The 16821-nt window shown below is 33.8% G+C and overlaps 1 protein-coding gene across 1 annotated transcript in view; it reads right to left on the reverse strand.

Annotated features, from left to right (window-relative positions):
- Nucleotides 1-16212, reverse strand: part of LOC149373300 (uncharacterized) — a 1143724-nt gene extending 1127512 nt beyond the window's left edge. The window contains exon 1 of the mRNA XM_089597536.1: nt 16087-16212. Within this exon, the coding sequence (XP_089453662.1) occupies nt 16087-16212 (126 nt within the window). The remainder of the gene's footprint in view (nt 1-16086) is intronic.
- Between the last annotated feature and the right edge of the window lie 609 nt (nt 16213-16821).

Raw genomic sequence — 16821 nt, forward strand, 5'->3', positions numbered from 1 at the left:
TACATACTTACATAATATACAAGTTACTCACACATTTATACGTGTATGGATGTATACTTGCATACATACACAGTTTTATACACTCTACAGTAGACACTATGCACACAGCAATTATGCATGTAAAGCAAACAGCACTAAGTCGAGTTCGAGATTTAATAGTTGATTTAAGCCTGTGTCTCTTTCTCCCTTAATATGTTTTATCTGCTACCATGCTTATTTGCTTGCAGCTAACTTCAAGGTTGAAAAGTTTCTGCCAGTCAAAGTGAAACTCTAGAGAATATTGAAAATAAGCATATTATATTTAAATATCCCTTAACCACTATATTAAAAGTATTTTCTTGTCAGGATTTTTTTTTTTTAAGTTGTAGTTTACAGCTAATAAGGTCTAATTATTAAAAAATACCAAGAGTACAGTGATGTAAAATATTTGTTCTTTAATTTTGGAAATCAGAGGGCCAAATTTAGAAGCATACTTTACTATAGTATAGCAAGGTCACATGCACTGTCTGCTTCAACTTGCGTATAGCATGACCTAGTTTATGTTTATTTAAAAATTCTCTATTATGTTAAAAACGAAAACTATGTAACGGTGACATTACTATCAATTAAAAAAAAGTTTATTTTGAAAAAACCTATTTTTTAAACTTATCATATAATCATAACTCATTAAAAGTTTAACCTGCTTTCACTAGACCTATTGATGAGAAAAAAAACTTCAAATTGTAGACTGGATTCCTTTTTGCTCTATAGTTAAAATCAAATACAAATTTAATATTACCAATTCATACAGCATCAAAAAATCTTATGATGCTATAAAACAAACTTTAAATAGTTTAACAAAAATAAATTTTTTTTACTTCTATAAGCAGATGTGTGTGCTTTTGTTGATGTGATAAGAAATTAATAGAGATTTCTGTACTTATTACTTAATTCTGGAGTAAGCAACACAAATACTTTCATATTTTTATCATTTCGTTTAAAAAGTTGCACTTAAATAAAAGTGTATTAAACAGCATGTTTCTGCTACTTTGTGAAGTTCAATAATAAAAATGTCTTGTTTCCATTAAAAAATAATAATTATTTGTAAATAAGTTTGCTTCATCAATTAAATTTTTTAGTGCTCCACCATGGTGGGAAAAATGTTGTCACTGTGAAGGCTTTGCATGCCTGGCGATCGGTAAGAAGGTGATCGGAAGTGATCAATAACATCTAGGGCCGCTTGTCCTTTGTCACCAGAGGAACAGAAGAAAAACAGAGCCAGAGGAAAATGAGCTTCCTTTTTGTTGGTAGTAGCCATGTAACGATCTAGTACTGGCAAATTGCTTTGCTTAGTAATTTTAATTAATAAAAAACTAAAAGAAACAAACGTTTATTTATTCTCTAAAATAACTTTCACAGTCTGTTCAAACTTCATAGCGATTGGATGTATGTTTGGTTTATTAAAAATAAAACAACTGTCCTTAATTGAGATTTTTAGTTTCTTCTCGTGCGCAGTTAACGTTTGTTGCCAAAATCTAGAAATCAAACAATTTTTTCTTTTTTTTTGAAAACCCGTACACGTAAAGAAACAATGGAAAAGGAAATAATTTTTCCGTGATTCAATGGAAAAATTTGAACGAGCTTTGAGTCCATCAATCAACTTTGATCACAAACAAAACTGTTGGCAGACTCAAGCTTCTGCACTTATCTCCTCGGAAAGTTCAGACGAGCGACCGCAATCACCACCTGTATCTCCAGTGCCCACGCCAACTCCAGCTCCTGCACCTACCCACTCTTGTGACCTGCGTCAATATCCAGCTTATATGTCACATCATCCACCTGTGGCTCCAACTCCTAATCTCACAGTAGATTTGGATGTCAAGCTCTCATGCCACCACTACCATCCCCAGTGCCCACACGTTCTCGTGCCCCACATCGTCCAGCTACGGTTCTAGCTTATAACCTCACCGAAATCTTGGACGACAAGCTGCCGCTTATGTCACTACCAGAGCTGGCATCCACATTTTCTTGTGTCTCATGCCATCCAGCTGTGGTTTCAGCTCTCAACATAGTGGGAAACTCGGATAATGAGCTTTCACCACTACCACACCCACCATCAACTCTGGCGCACACATGTTCTCATTTCTCGCGCTACCTTCCATCTCAAGAGCTATGACATCTAGCTGCTGTTCCTGTTCTAAATATCGTGGAAGACTCTGATGGAGAGTTGCTGTCACCACTACCTGCTGTATCAGTACATACAGGTCATCGTGTGCTGCATCACTCGTCAGTTTGATATGTAGGCGCTGCAAAATGAATAGGCAAATACCTTCAGATCAGCCACTTATACCATAACATTCATCTACTTATCATTTCCAAAAAATTAAGGTAAAGTACAACATTCTTGTCACTTTTAAAGGCTTAATAGAATACTTTATTTTATCTAAAATCAATGTCCAAACTGTTCAGACCAGGCATTAAATTGCATAGAAAAAGAAAATTTTTAAGGAAAAACAAGGCGTAAAAATACAGATCGTAAGGAAGAGTAAACCACTGATTCAGTTATAAGATTTTTGAATCTTATTAAATCTAAATTATCGGTCATTAGAACAAATTTGTCCAATTCTCATTATGCTATTTTAGTGAAATGTATGTCATTTTCAAAGCCTTTACCTTAATTTTCTGGAAACTCGCTTGACTTGATCTGATTTAAGGAGGTTTAGGAGAAGAGTAAAAAATGGAGAAATGAGCCAAAAAAATGTATGTTATATTTAAGCACGTTAGGACAGCACATGAAATTTTTCAGATTCTTCACCACGGGAAATTTTCGAGAAAAAAATTATGAAATAGTGACAGTTTAAGACGGTCAATTATGAGAGAGCAAGGTTAGGTTAACAATTTAACTAAAACTAAGGTATATTCTAAGTGTGTCGGGATAGAAAAAAAACGTTTTCATCGATACTATGGTACGAAAAAAGATGCTCGACAAAAAAAATCAAGCCTTGCTAGGCATTTTTCAAAAATATAAGTAGTTACAGTCGCACAGTCTCAAGTTTGTAGAGTGCAAGAGGAGGTGCGCTTTAAGGTGGCTCCAGCGCCTAGTGCCGTATCAAAATGGGGAGACTAAAAATTAATCATTATTTTCTTTAAAATATGGTATAAAATTATCGTAGAGACTGTTGTAAGCCATATTCTACATTTTATCTGTTACTTTAGTGAGTTAATATAAAAAAACAAAAAAGTTCTATGGTGCCCTAATTGATGAACTGTTACTATACGCTCCTAAGTTCAAGAGTAGTTATACCTATATATATGTACTCTGCAGAATGCAGACAGCTGAGAGCTGTGTACTTAGTCTCCGATTATTTAAAGATTTTGTTCGATAACAAGACACTTTTCTCATGTCATCGAAAACTGCGTAATAATATATACAAGACAGTATGTTTTTTACACCTTACGGGTTATTTATATAAGTGCAGCAGTAGGTTGTATATCGCGTAAGCTTGCATTTCCCATCCAACCCGTCTTAAAACTACGATTTTGTAAGCATGATTTCTTACAATTTTCATCGTCGACCTTAATTTTTTTTTTATACGAATAGAAAGATGGGAATTCAAAGAATAAAATTCAATTTTATTAACCTCGGTTGGGTTATTTATAATTTTAACATTGAGGCCACTGGAGCCACCTTAAAGGGGGCCCAGATGCGCAGGCAGGAGGGACTCCCTGTTCCTCGCCTCTCTGAATGCTGAATGATACTGCCAAACCTCCTTAAGAAAACTTTTCAAAATCAAGTCGCGCGGGAGCGCGACGAGAATAGTTTAAGAAAACAGACGAAGCCTCAGCGACCGCGCTACTATTTACTTCAGATTTGCATACTCGAATTTTCAAATACTGAAAAATAAGTATTTTTGCCGGTATGCCTGATATTTTTAGGTTTAATAATAAAGTCTCTTTAATCCTAGTCCACAACTTTACTAAAAAATATAGGTCTCGAAATGGTCAAAACAAGATTTTTTCAGGCTCAGTGTCCGAGAAATGGTCTTATCGTGTAGTTAGCTGCAAGCCAAATTTTTCCTGTGTATAGTTGGAATAGGCGTGTTCTTAAAATCAAGCAGAGCTGCCAACAGTGTGATATTAGCTACAGGTACCTCCTAATTTCACAAATTCACAGTAGATGATAGCATGCAGTGTTGGAAGTTCTCAGTGGCTAAGATGGTAGAGCGCTTGCTTCCCGCCTGGAGAGCTCGGGTTCGAGACTCCGTTCCGTCACTTCCTCCTGGGTAACTAGGTGGTTTTTTTTAATATGAACTAATTACTACCATATCATATAAATAGGCTACTGATATATAGCATTTCACCGTGGAATGCAGATGTGCAGTTTATAGGAAGACGCAACGATGCCTCAGAAGAGGGAGGAGGTGGATATGACTCTCTCATAGTAAAATCATCTCTTGAATGATCAATAATACAAATAATGTAATATATGTAGCAAATGAAGGTCAAGTGTATATGTGCGCACTTATAAGCATGTAAAATATACCCAGCCATTCTAACAACGACTGACAAGATGAGGTGTTGTGTTGTTAAGGTAGGACACCTACCGTGGGAAAATTTTGAAAGCGAATAAAAATGTAAATATCAAGAATACTTTAATATCCCATGTATCCAAACTCTGAATTTCGTGTACCTAAAATGCAAACACATTAAAAATTTTGGTAAAAATTTTTTACTGTGAGAAAACCTCAGGTAGTAAATAACTGTCATTCATAATATTTAGATTTCATCATTACATGAAAAAAAAAAAAAAAAATTATTAAAGGTAGTTAAATAAATGATAAATTTAGAATTTTTAATGTTTATAACTACTAAGTATTTTATCTAAAAAATTTTTTGGACAAATTGCTAAGAATGATATGATAAAGTAGTTTCATAAAAAAAAAGAAAAAGAAAAGAGCATCTTAGATAAAAATCCTGAAACTGTATTTTTTAAGACAATTTATTTAATTTGGTAAATCAAGAAACTGATTCTAGAAATTAACTGCATTTAAAGATACTTGAAACATCTTTAAATGAGCAAAATTTTAGTAGATATTTAATGGGACTGTCATAGATCACCGTAGCTATGTTTTACAGATTTTGTTTCTATCCAGTACTTTCTAATATGAGCAATATTTAATATCATTAAATTTTTTAAATTAAACATTTAAACATGATATTTTCCTGAAAAGTTATGATATCCCTTTAAAAATAGTTTTTTACGAACCTTCAATGTTAGGTAAGTTTGATGTATTGAGTTCATTTTTCGTAAGGAATTTCTGAACCATTATATACACTGGCAATAAATAATATTCTTCCTAATGAATCTGTAGCCTTAACAAGTTCTGAAATCAAGATATAAAAGCGGTGAAGTTTTTTTTTTGCGCAGTATACATTTTGTATGAGATTCGTAGTATAATACTGTTTAGTACTTTAACAAAATCAAACTAAGTAATATTGACTTTTGACTGGTATTTCATGCAAACCTCACACCAAATACATTCATGCCTTGCTACGTAGAAAGTATATAAAAATTTTAGGGCAAAGGGCATTATTACTTAATTTGATTTTGTTGGAGTACGAGTACTAAACAGTATCATACTACGAATCTCGTACAAAATGTATACTGCGCAAAAAAAAACTTGACCGCTTTTATATCTTGATTTCAGAACTTGTTAAGGCTACAGATTCATTAGGAAGAATACTATTCATTTCCAGTATGTATAAAGGTTCAGAAATTCCTTACGAAATATGAACTCAATACATCAAACTTACCTAACATTTAAGGTTTGTAAAAAACTATTTTTAAGGGGATTCTACTCTACTCAGTAACTTTAACAATCAAAAAAGTGTTTTTTTCACATTCATATCCTTGTTTAAAAAGGGAAGCTCAAGAAGTGGTGACAACTTTGCCTGTGGAAGTTGTGTTAAGGAAATGATCAACACTCTAGAAGTGCGTTTCAGAAGCTCAAGAATAATTCCACACGAAATTATCTGTAACGTTACAGAATTATGTATGGAGCCACATTAATTAGGTTTCTTAGAATTTGCAAACAATCAAAAAAATAAAGTAAATGCTATGGAGACCTTAAACGACAAAATGTTTTTATATAGTGCTGAATTAACTAAAGAAATAGTCAAAAAACTTCCTGGCTCATTGCTTAGTGATTAAGTGTGTCCTGCTACAACTAAAGATATCGAAAAATCTAATTAAAAAAAATTAGTGATATTTTGTATACAATAAAACAAAAATGAATTTCGAGGTGGCTATTATTAAAGTGCCTTCTCACAGTTTAACACGTGAAAAACAGAGATGTCATAATGAAGGGGGGCTGCACATACAACTTATGTGATAGACTCTAGTAATTCTAATTCTATTAACGAAAAAAATGATAATAAGAAGTGTCTTTTGCAGGCAAAAAAGTTATCTGATAACTGATAGTAAAGACTTGTTGAATATTCCCTTTTATCAGCGCTGAAATGTTGCATGTAAATAACGCCAATATTTTAACTGCTTTTTGCGACAGGTAGCATATACGCGAGAAATCTAAGGGTAACGGATACAATATATGTAAAGGGGAGCATCAGTCAGTATTACACTCTGATAAATTTAGCAGAGATACTTAATTTAAAGATCCATCACAAAAAGAAGGTGTCAATTCTGCAAAGCAAGTAGTGTCCGAAAAATGTTAAGATTATACCACTTTTGATAATTCATTTAAGATTATCAAAATTAATTTACGCATCTATTGACGAGGTGGTTACGATTACCATAATTATTACTAACGTGATTAAAAATCTCAATATTTAATCTTTAAGCACGAGAGTTTTATTGTAAGGTATCGGAGATGAGATAGCCGTAATTTTATCAAAAATAGTCGGTTTAAAAAATTAAAGAAAAATTCTGTGATTTTTATTCTTAGAGATGTATAAGTTGTAAATAATCTTGCTTTTTCTGTAAATATGTGAGTTCTGAACTATCTGAGTGTTGCTAAGAAAGAACGAATATTTTAGTTAAACCTTATAAAAAAGCACCTGACATGACTATAGGTCAAATTCATATTGATTTAATCATCACTCGTAAATTGTACTTTTTAGATGTAGGTATAACTTAGTAGTTTTCTAGTGCGTTTTCAGTAAGTCAGTTCATGGTGAATGCAGCTCAGGTATAAGTATACAGGTAAACATAAATAAATCTCAGAAGACTGTAACAAATGAGTCTGAATTAATTGAAAAATACAAAAAAATTGATGAACTAGTTAAAACTTACTTAGATATTGAATCATAAGTGGTACATTATTTTACTAAAACTACAAGGGAAAATAAACATGCCCTTGAAATTCTAGAAAAAACCGGTAAATATGTAGATGACCATTTTAAAAGAGGTTTGCTGTGGAATGACAAACTGGAAAACAAAAACTGATACGCACGTACTTAATAGCAGACCGTAAGCTTCAACTTTTAGAAAAAAGACTCGCTGAAGGTCCGATTTTCACTGATATGTACCTTTACGCAATAGATAGATTATTTGTAAGCAATTTTTCTAAAGCAGCCCCCCAAATTACCTTAAATAAAATAATTTGGTTTTCACCCCATTGTGGTGTAAAAAACCATAATAACCCTGGAAAAGTTAGATTAGCTTTTGATGCTGCTGCAATAACAAAAGCTAGTAGTTTTATAAATTTGCTTTTGACTGGTCTTAATCTTTTGAAATCCCTTCTAAGAGTTTTGATGCATCTTCACCAATATAGGATTGCATTTAAAGTCAACTTAAGAGATTAGTTTCTTAAAATTAAAATTCACCAAGAGTTTAGAGATGCACAACGTTTTCTTTGGTAGAATGAAGAAGAAAAGCTTAAAGAATTTAGAATCTTTCATGATTTTCGAATTTTTGAATGCTACATTTACTAAAAACAAAAACGCGGGTCAATTTTTATCACGATATTTAGAAGCAGCAAATAGTATTATTGAAAATTGCTACATGGACGATTATTTAGATAGTTGCGAATTCTTTGAAAAAGGAAAAAAGAGAGTTTTGCAGAGGAAGGAAATCAATGAATATTTTAACTGGGAAATTTATATTTGGGCAAATTAACTACCATTTAATTTTAGATAAAGTAGTTTGTTCTCAAATTCCAAAAAATTCATAGATTCAGATTTAGAAAAAATTTTAGGTCTTCATTGGTTAAACGTGACGGACAAATTTACCTTTAAAATAAATAAAATTAAAATTTCCCCTCCAATCCTCAACGGTAGTAACATTTTAACAAAGAGAGAGATTTTATGTTTAATTATATGTATTTCTGATCCTCTTGGTTTGCTTTCACCGTTTACAATTCGTTAACGTATCCTTATGCAGTAAATTTAGAGTACTGTTATAGGGGATGGAATAATTGAGACGGAATGTTTCGTAATTCTGAACTTATTTTTAGGAAACTATGAATATATTATTTAATCAAAAATACATCGATTCAAATAAATCGTGATAACCAATTAAAAAACTTTCAAGATGATTCAGCACAGTTACACGTATTTTGTGACGCGAGCAGTAAAGCCTTCGTAGCCCTTGCTTATTAGAGGTTTTTTTCTCCCAGATGATAAGTTTTATGTTTCCTTTATTTTGGGTGAAAGTCACATAGCCCCTCTAAAACTGCAAACAATTCCTTCACTTGAACTTCAGGTTGCTATCTTAGCAGTTCGAGTTGCCAAAGTAATGTGTGAAGAATATAACTTTCAAGTAACGCGTCACGTTTTTTTGACTGACTTGAAAATATTATTACATTTTATTGATGAGGATGTGCGTGATTTCAAGATTTGAGTTGCCAATTATTTGGATAAAGTCCGAGAATATTTAAAAGCATCAGCATGAAATTGGAATTTATCTAAAAAAAATCAAGCTGACGATGTGACGAGACTCACTACTAAATTTGTAGCTGACAAAAGACGGATTTTAGGACCAGTGTTTTTACTTGAAAACAAGTCATATCTTTACTCTCGGAATTTGAAAATATTGAACAATATACTAAAGAAATTCAGAAAATTGATGCTAATGTAAATATTCTCAGATCTATCATAGATTTTACGAGATCTTCATTCTAGAAATGTCTTTATTGGACTCATTTTTATGTTTTTACTTTCATACAAAAAAATGCAAAATTTTTTAAATCCTATTCGTTAGCTGAGTTCTATATTTAAGTACATTTCTTGACGAACACAATATTTTATGCGTGAAAGGCTGTTAAAACAATTTTTTGAAAATCAATTCCTTATCAAAATTAATCTTTTCAGGTGCAAAAGATAATCTTCTCAAATAACTGATAAAACAGTATCACGAGATGTTTTATCATGCAAATTACGAGACCATAGTATTTATAGAATAAGACAGAAGTTTTGGATTTTGGGTCTTTGACAAGAGCTACAAATTTTAGTTTATTAGTATAATAAATGCCGCTTACTTTGTGCAAATTCTGCTAATCCAAAAATGGCTGACTTTCAACTAGCTAGATTAAGATTTCGTTTACGACCATTTACTCACCGTAGGCTTGATTTCTTTGGTCCTATTTTAGTTTCAGTAGGCTGAGGTCAAGAGAAAAAATATGGGGCGTTGCTCACCTACAAGTCTACTCGAGCAATTAACGTTGAAATGTCCTTTAATTTGGGCACATGCTCTGTGATTATGACTCTGATAAGATTGATTGCTAAAAAAAGTCACCCACTAGTAATTTATTCCAATAATGGAACCAATTCTTGTAGTATGAGCAAAGAATTAAAAATGTAAGTTTTCACAAACTGAATGAGCTCGCAATGCAACAAGAAATTTCTTGAAAATTCAATCCCCTAACTACTCCATGCATGAGGAATTCGTAAAAGAGATTCGATCGTTCAGTAAAATAAGCACATAATGAAATTTTCAAATCTCAGATACCTAAATAAGAAGTTTTTTTAACGGCATTTGCAAAGATAGAACACTTTTTAAACTTTAATCCTTTAATACATATTTCTATTGATCACCTAGATGATGAAGCTCTCACTCCTAATCATTTCCTTATTGGGTCATCTTCTGGAGAAATAAAATTTGAAACCTATGATTTACTTAGAGGTTGTGTTTATTTTATTTAACAAATAAGAATTACTAACGATCCATACAGTAACCCTCACGATACTCGATGAGATACGACGCGACCGTGCATACCTGGCAACGGCCATAGTCAGTCTAATACCTCTTTACTATACTATACATACTCGTGCTCTCATCGTGTCTCGTACGAGTCGTATCTACGCCGTACAGTAGATGTCGCTAACTACAATTATTATTAATTAACTCATATTCTAACAGGTTGTTCACGTAAGCAATGGCATTTACCACAGCACTGCTGATATCTTTTGGAATAGGGGGTTGCGTGAGTATCTACCTATCCTGATTCTTTGTAAAAAATGTCTCGAAAATAATAAACGAATCAAGATTGAAGACCTTGTCTTGATTTTTGATAATTTACCAAAAAATTAGAAAAGAAAAGGTGAGATAATTTGAGTTTTACCCAGGAAAAATAATCAAGTGCGTATAATGTGCGAGGGGGAGGATGTTCCCGTTTTATAATAATAATTTGTTAATATCTTTTGTCACCACAGAAACAGGAAAAAATGGGGCAAGAGAGAAGTGAGCTTTCCTCTTGCAGACGGCAGTTATGGAGTGCTTCAATATTGGCAAATTGCGTTGCCTAGTAATTTTATTCATTAAAAACAAAAGAAAGCCAACATATCTCTTTTCTTTAAAACAACTTACAGAGCCTGCTCAAATTTCATAGCAATTGGATGCATATTTGATTTATTAAGAATAAAATAACTGTACTAAATAAAGATTTTGAATATTTTTTGTGCATAACTAACATATCTCCTTAAGGACGTTCGGTAGAGATAACGGGGGGAACCACTTGCGAGGCAAGGGGAAGGTAGAGACAAGAGAAGACTTGGCATCGCCGCACGGGTCTCCAATGTGTGAGTGTTCATGTACACACATATATCCACACATCAGGTGGTGTGCACTCTGCAGTGTCTGCACTGTCTGCTGCGTTGGTTACGGCAGCGTATGTGTATATTTGTGATGTATTTGTGCTAAAGATGTAAGTATTTGATTCTTATTCGTTATTACAATGTAATAAAAATGAGTAAATAATTAAAAAGACTTGTGACAGATATATGTACATACAATTATATTCGTAGCTAATGTAAATAAAATTCTTGAATTTTTATGTGACTTAAAAAGTCTCATTGAAAGTGATAAGTAAAATAATTAGGACAGACTCTAGTCTCTGCAATTACTATAAGCATATGATTTTGTTATCTTGTCTGAAAAAATTGTATTGTATAAAAATTACAAATTAAAAATTTTATTAAGAAAAATAAATATGTGTTATTATAATACATTGTTTCGTTATGGGTACGGGTGGAACCTATGTACATACACTCACACACATATATAAACTTATTTTTTATACAGAAATACCTAAATATCTACCATAATATTCAAATATTTACTGATTTACATCCTGGAACATTTTGAATTTCCCGCTTCTTGCGATGTTGCCGTTGCATTTTTGTCAAACTATTATTTAATTTTTTTATTTATAAACTAATCACATAATCATCGCGAAACCTTGTGTACATATAGTTAATAACATTATCTGTGACACAAAAAAAAATTGGAGACATTCATTACGCCAATTTTTTTTAAACTGAGTTTTTATATGTTTGCCCATAAGCGACCGATTTAAAATGACTGAACTTTGAATTCAATATCTCGGAAACGAAACAGACGACCCTCTTGAAATTTTAACAGCTTCATTGTAACAACAATAAGAACGTCTGGTTGGAATTTCAAAAAGATTCATAACAGGGTTCTGTCTCTACTGAACGTCCTAAAGCAGGCTGTAATACAAGGCGGTCAAGTACGTGAGGAAGGTTTAACTTTACGCCAGCCACTCTCACAAGACGGTGCAAAGGTACACGTGAGAAGATCAACTCGCTTGCTTCTTTGACAAAAACAAGCAGCCTGGGTGTTTTGGGAAGGGCACTCGCGAGGTTTGGTACGTAGTAGAAAATTGAAAAGACTTTCTTGATTTTGATTTTCACTTACTGTTTATTGGTTACCAATTTTTATTGGCAATCCGAATTGACTTGTAGTTATAAATTGAGAAACGTATCAAAGCCAGAGGATCTCAGCTGAGGCAACAGAGTCGAGAATGGTAAGATTAATAAGGACTGAGACTGGCTAGTGTAGGATGCTTCCAGCCCTATATACGGTCTCGCACAGGTTAATTTGGAGGTATAGTTCTTACGTACTCGCAGAGTAGGGGTGTTGAGAAGAGGTCAGGAGTGTCGACCCAGGAAAGAGATCATTGAATGGGAAAACGTGTTTTCTAGGTCCCACCCTTACACAATTTAGGTCCACCACTCAGGTTCAAGCACGTGTGGTAGTGATAGCGGCAAATATGATAATGCCAGAAAAAAGGAGGAAAAAATTCTCGTTAAGGTCGCGAAAGGGTAGAGCTTTGCCGACGTTCTAAGGAAGATAAGAACTGATTTTTAGCGAGAAGAGGACGAGATTACAGTCAATAGATTTACTACGACTAAAAAGGGGGACTTTCTCCTAAAAATTGAAGGAGCAAAGGATAGAGAGGCCCTGGTAAACAGTATAGCTCAGACCATTAGGGCTAGGATCCGTTAAAATCAAGGAGAAAAGAGTAACACTTGGAATCCGGAATCTGGATCCAATTACTGAGAAAGCTGATATGGAACTCGCATTGAGTAGAGTCCCTGGTTGTTCACTGGAAATAAGAACAGTGACGCTGCTAGGGCAAATAAAAGAGTGCAGAAGGTATCTTTGGTGAATACTGGAGAGACTGATGCCAGATAGATAGAAGAAACGAAGAGGCTGTTAATAGGCTTCACAAGCTGCCAAGTGAGGAGACGGGATGAAGTCCATAGATGCTACCGGTATCTGGGGTATGGACACATATCCTGGAACTGAAACAAGGAGGATCGGTCAAATCTATGTCTTTTATATGGAAGCTGCAATTATCGTAAAAAAGATTGCAAGGAGGAGGCCCGATGTTTCGCTTGCGGAACAGCAGGTGTAAAACACGGAGCAGGTAGCGGCAACTGCCCAGCATTTAGAAAGGCGCTTAAAGAGGCAAAAAGCAAGGTGACTACTAGACACAGATAAAGTTTAAAAGGAAAGAAACTAGATGACCATTGCAGACCCAAGCTGCGCTGACTGACTTGAGCCATCAGCAAGAGGAAGTAATGAAAGTCGATGTTTCCGCAAAACAGCAGACGACCAAACGGAATAAAAATAAGGCAACATCACGACGTTGACGATGCACTGATGGAAGGCCACGTCAATGGTTACCACTTTGGTGCCCTGGCCCGTAGTATTAATGCCAAAGTAGATTCCGAGCTGGGTGTCCCAGAAGATAAGTTTTGACAGATTAGTGGGTATTTAGTCATTATTGCAAATAACATTGTAGCCAAGAATAAGCATTAATAGGCTTACTGCAAGTCACACACATAAAAGAGTCGTACTCTCTTCCATCGTGCATTAAGCATTCTGGACGACATCGGATAAAGAAACAAAAAAAGAATAATAATAAAAATAAAAATAATAATAATAATGATGATAACAATAATAATAATAATAATAATAATAATAAGAATAATAATAATAATAATGATAATTATCATGATAATAATATTGATAATAATGATGATAATAATAACAATAAAAATAACAATAATAATAGTCAAAATAGGATAGTAACATTAGTATTTGTCAAAAGATTTAGTTGCAGTTATTAGCAGTGCGTGAGCTTCTGATAAGACTAGTAGAGAGCGAGGACAGTACAGACGAGTGGGTGTTTTAGAAAATTTAAAAATTTTGAATCATTTAGCTGCTGACGTTACAATATGTTTCATGTGAATAGTACCTGTCCAAAAAAACTGTGTAAGATGAACGTCTTTAAGGAACATGCACTGGCATTTAATATTATTTTGTTACAGACAGTGGCACTACAGGACGGTTTTTCTTAATTTTTTAGGTAAAATTATATTTTTGGATTTAAATACAAACTAAAAACAAGTTTGTAAGCGTATATGGCAGGTGTGAGCGTGATGTTAGAGATATAATCGGCCTAGGCAAAAGGAAGAAGTTTTGAAATTATTAGAAGATGCGATGAAATGCACAGTTTTGTACTGGCCAGCCTATATATTGTTTATACTGTATAGTACCGTTATATATTGTTTGTTATCGTTTATTTACCTTATGTTATAGTATTAATTCTAACCATATTTAATTAACGTGGTACAATTATTCCTACGACAATTGCACAACCTTTATACACAATGTTGGTTCAAAGAAGATATTTTCATACTTATAATTATATTGTTTGCCATATAACTGCATACAAGTATCACTCCATACTAGAATACCTGATCACCCCCTGTTTACTCGTTTTTAATAAAATATTCGGATAACTTGTAGAAAGTACCAGTTTCATAAACAACAATGTAATAATTAAATCGTAGTTCATTAAAATAAAGCCATTTTCATAAGATTCTATGCTTTCAGGCTGGTAAATTTGATACTGAAACTCTGGCATTAACGACGTTATCTGTGATGTGCTTATAGTCAATATGCGTAACGTGTAACTTATGTATTTTTCCAAATTTGTTCTTTTTTTGGAAGCTGCTATATATTTTAGGAGTAGAGATGCCAACAGACAACCCACTAGGATATAGTGACACAGCAGCATCAATAAAAAAGGACGAGAAAAAGCGTACTGTACTACTTATGTAGCAGTAGCTGTGTTGAGTGTGGCTGTGTGCGCTCGCTTTTGAAAATTACTCTTGAGCTAGTTACTTAACTGTAACCTACAAGAGTTCCAGTAATTTTGACAATTTTTCTAGTTTATGTGTTGAAGAAGAGATCGAGAGAGGGAGAGTTGAAAGAGAGTTTTCAAGAAATTACTTGGAGTTATGAAGAAGAGTAAGAGAGTGAGAGAAAGATTGAGAGTAAACTGTGTAGGTATATGTGTGCGTGCACGCAGGTTTAGTAGCTGCTATTTTCTTCTAGGACGATGATTCACCCAGGTTGAGGATGATGGAAGCCATCAGGATCAGGAGGAAAGTGTAAGACCAAGAAATCGTGAAAAACACGGCCACCTGAAGTACCATGGACCTCATCACGCTAAGGTTGCTAGAAAGAGAGAAAAAACAGAAAGAAGTGTAGTGAGTGTGTGGATTGTGGACATCAGAAAAAATACTTAAAATCGTAAATTGTTCGAAAGTGCTGCCAAAAGTATGTATACGAACGTTAATATGGGTTATAAAAACCAGGGCACGATAAAGTTAGAGCTTTTTCTGGCTCAAAACATCTACGATATGCAGTAGGGGTGTACTTCTGGCTCACTTGGTGGAAAAAAAAAGATAAGTGACACAGAGGTGACGTATATTATGTTGAGTATAAAGTACAATGTAGGAGACATACTGTATAAAAGATGATAAGAGCTTGCATAAAACATAGTAAAAGAGACCTATAGATTCTGAGTCATTAGCTCTCCCCATACCACTGGAAAAGTCCTGCGCAGATTCCCCTTTCCTCAAAAAATCTCATTGATTGCGAGGGACAAAAAGGCGATGTAGGAGACCGACAACTTTCAATGATGCTTTGATACCTATAGTATTCTCAGGTGCAGAGGTGCAGTTAAAGTTTTAAGTGCTTATATTGGTGCAGGAGCAAGTAGCGTAATAACTAACTAAAATAGTCGTCTTAGCTTTTGAAAGTTTCATGACAATAATTCTTTTTACATTTGTAAAAAAGAACGAGTAACCTGATTAAAACAAATTTAATTACAATAAATATTTTAAGACAGAGACATACTTTTTTACGAAATACATAATTCATGTAACAATTTGGTTATTAAACTGCACAAGCGATATTTCTATTTAACCCATATAATTTTGTTGTTGTTGTTGTTGAAACTAGTGTTTTATCACATACAAAAACGAATTTACCTTAGTTTTTGTGATTCGATGCTTAGCCAATTTAACGACGGCAAAATTGCCCTTGCCAATGGTGCCTTTAATATCATAGAAACCGACTCGTATCTGTTTTTTGCCCTGGCTGTCTATCACGTTCATTATCACAGCATACAATTTCTCACATTTCACATGCAAGAGCTATCTTCGTTTTGTGCTTGATTATCTGAAAACAGAAAGTATAATAGATATAAAAACTAAAACAAGATCCATATTGAAAAAATAACAAAAACATGAAAAAAATTATCTTAAAACTGTTTGTATTAATTATGTATTCTTACTGCAAATACATAGTTTTAACATATCAAATTTATTAGGAATGTTGTAAGCTTATAACTAAGGTTGATTCATACATAACTCCAAGATCAACGTTGCTTATTTATACGAGCTGACCCGAGTTAAAACGGAAATCGTGCCATCGCACCGTTGCTTCATCACATCCGTCGAACCCCCAAGCGCGCCATTAGATGTTTTATATCAAAAAAAGGAAAGTGAAAAAAAAGAGAAGATAAGGATTAGTCATTTAGGTATTAAAGAAGAGGGCTTAAAAAACTATGGTTTCACTAACTTTTGCGGTTCCAAATGTGACGTACTGCTTGGTTGCTGAGCCATTGCTTGGTTGCACACTAGGGGATCGTTGCGTGGTCTGAAATTTATTGCAGGTATCTTGGTGACGGTGAGGGGCTTCGATACCATGGTCTCTTTTCGTGG

The sequence above is a fragment of the Copidosoma floridanum genome, unplaced genomic scaffold (assembly GCF_036245765.1).
Source record: "Copidosoma floridanum isolate Cflo_tuat_1 unplaced genomic scaffold, Cflo_Japanese_pri ptg000033l, whole genome shotgun sequence".
Taxonomy (NCBI): Eukaryota; Metazoa; Arthropoda; class Insecta; order Hymenoptera; family Encyrtidae; genus Copidosoma; species Copidosoma floridanum.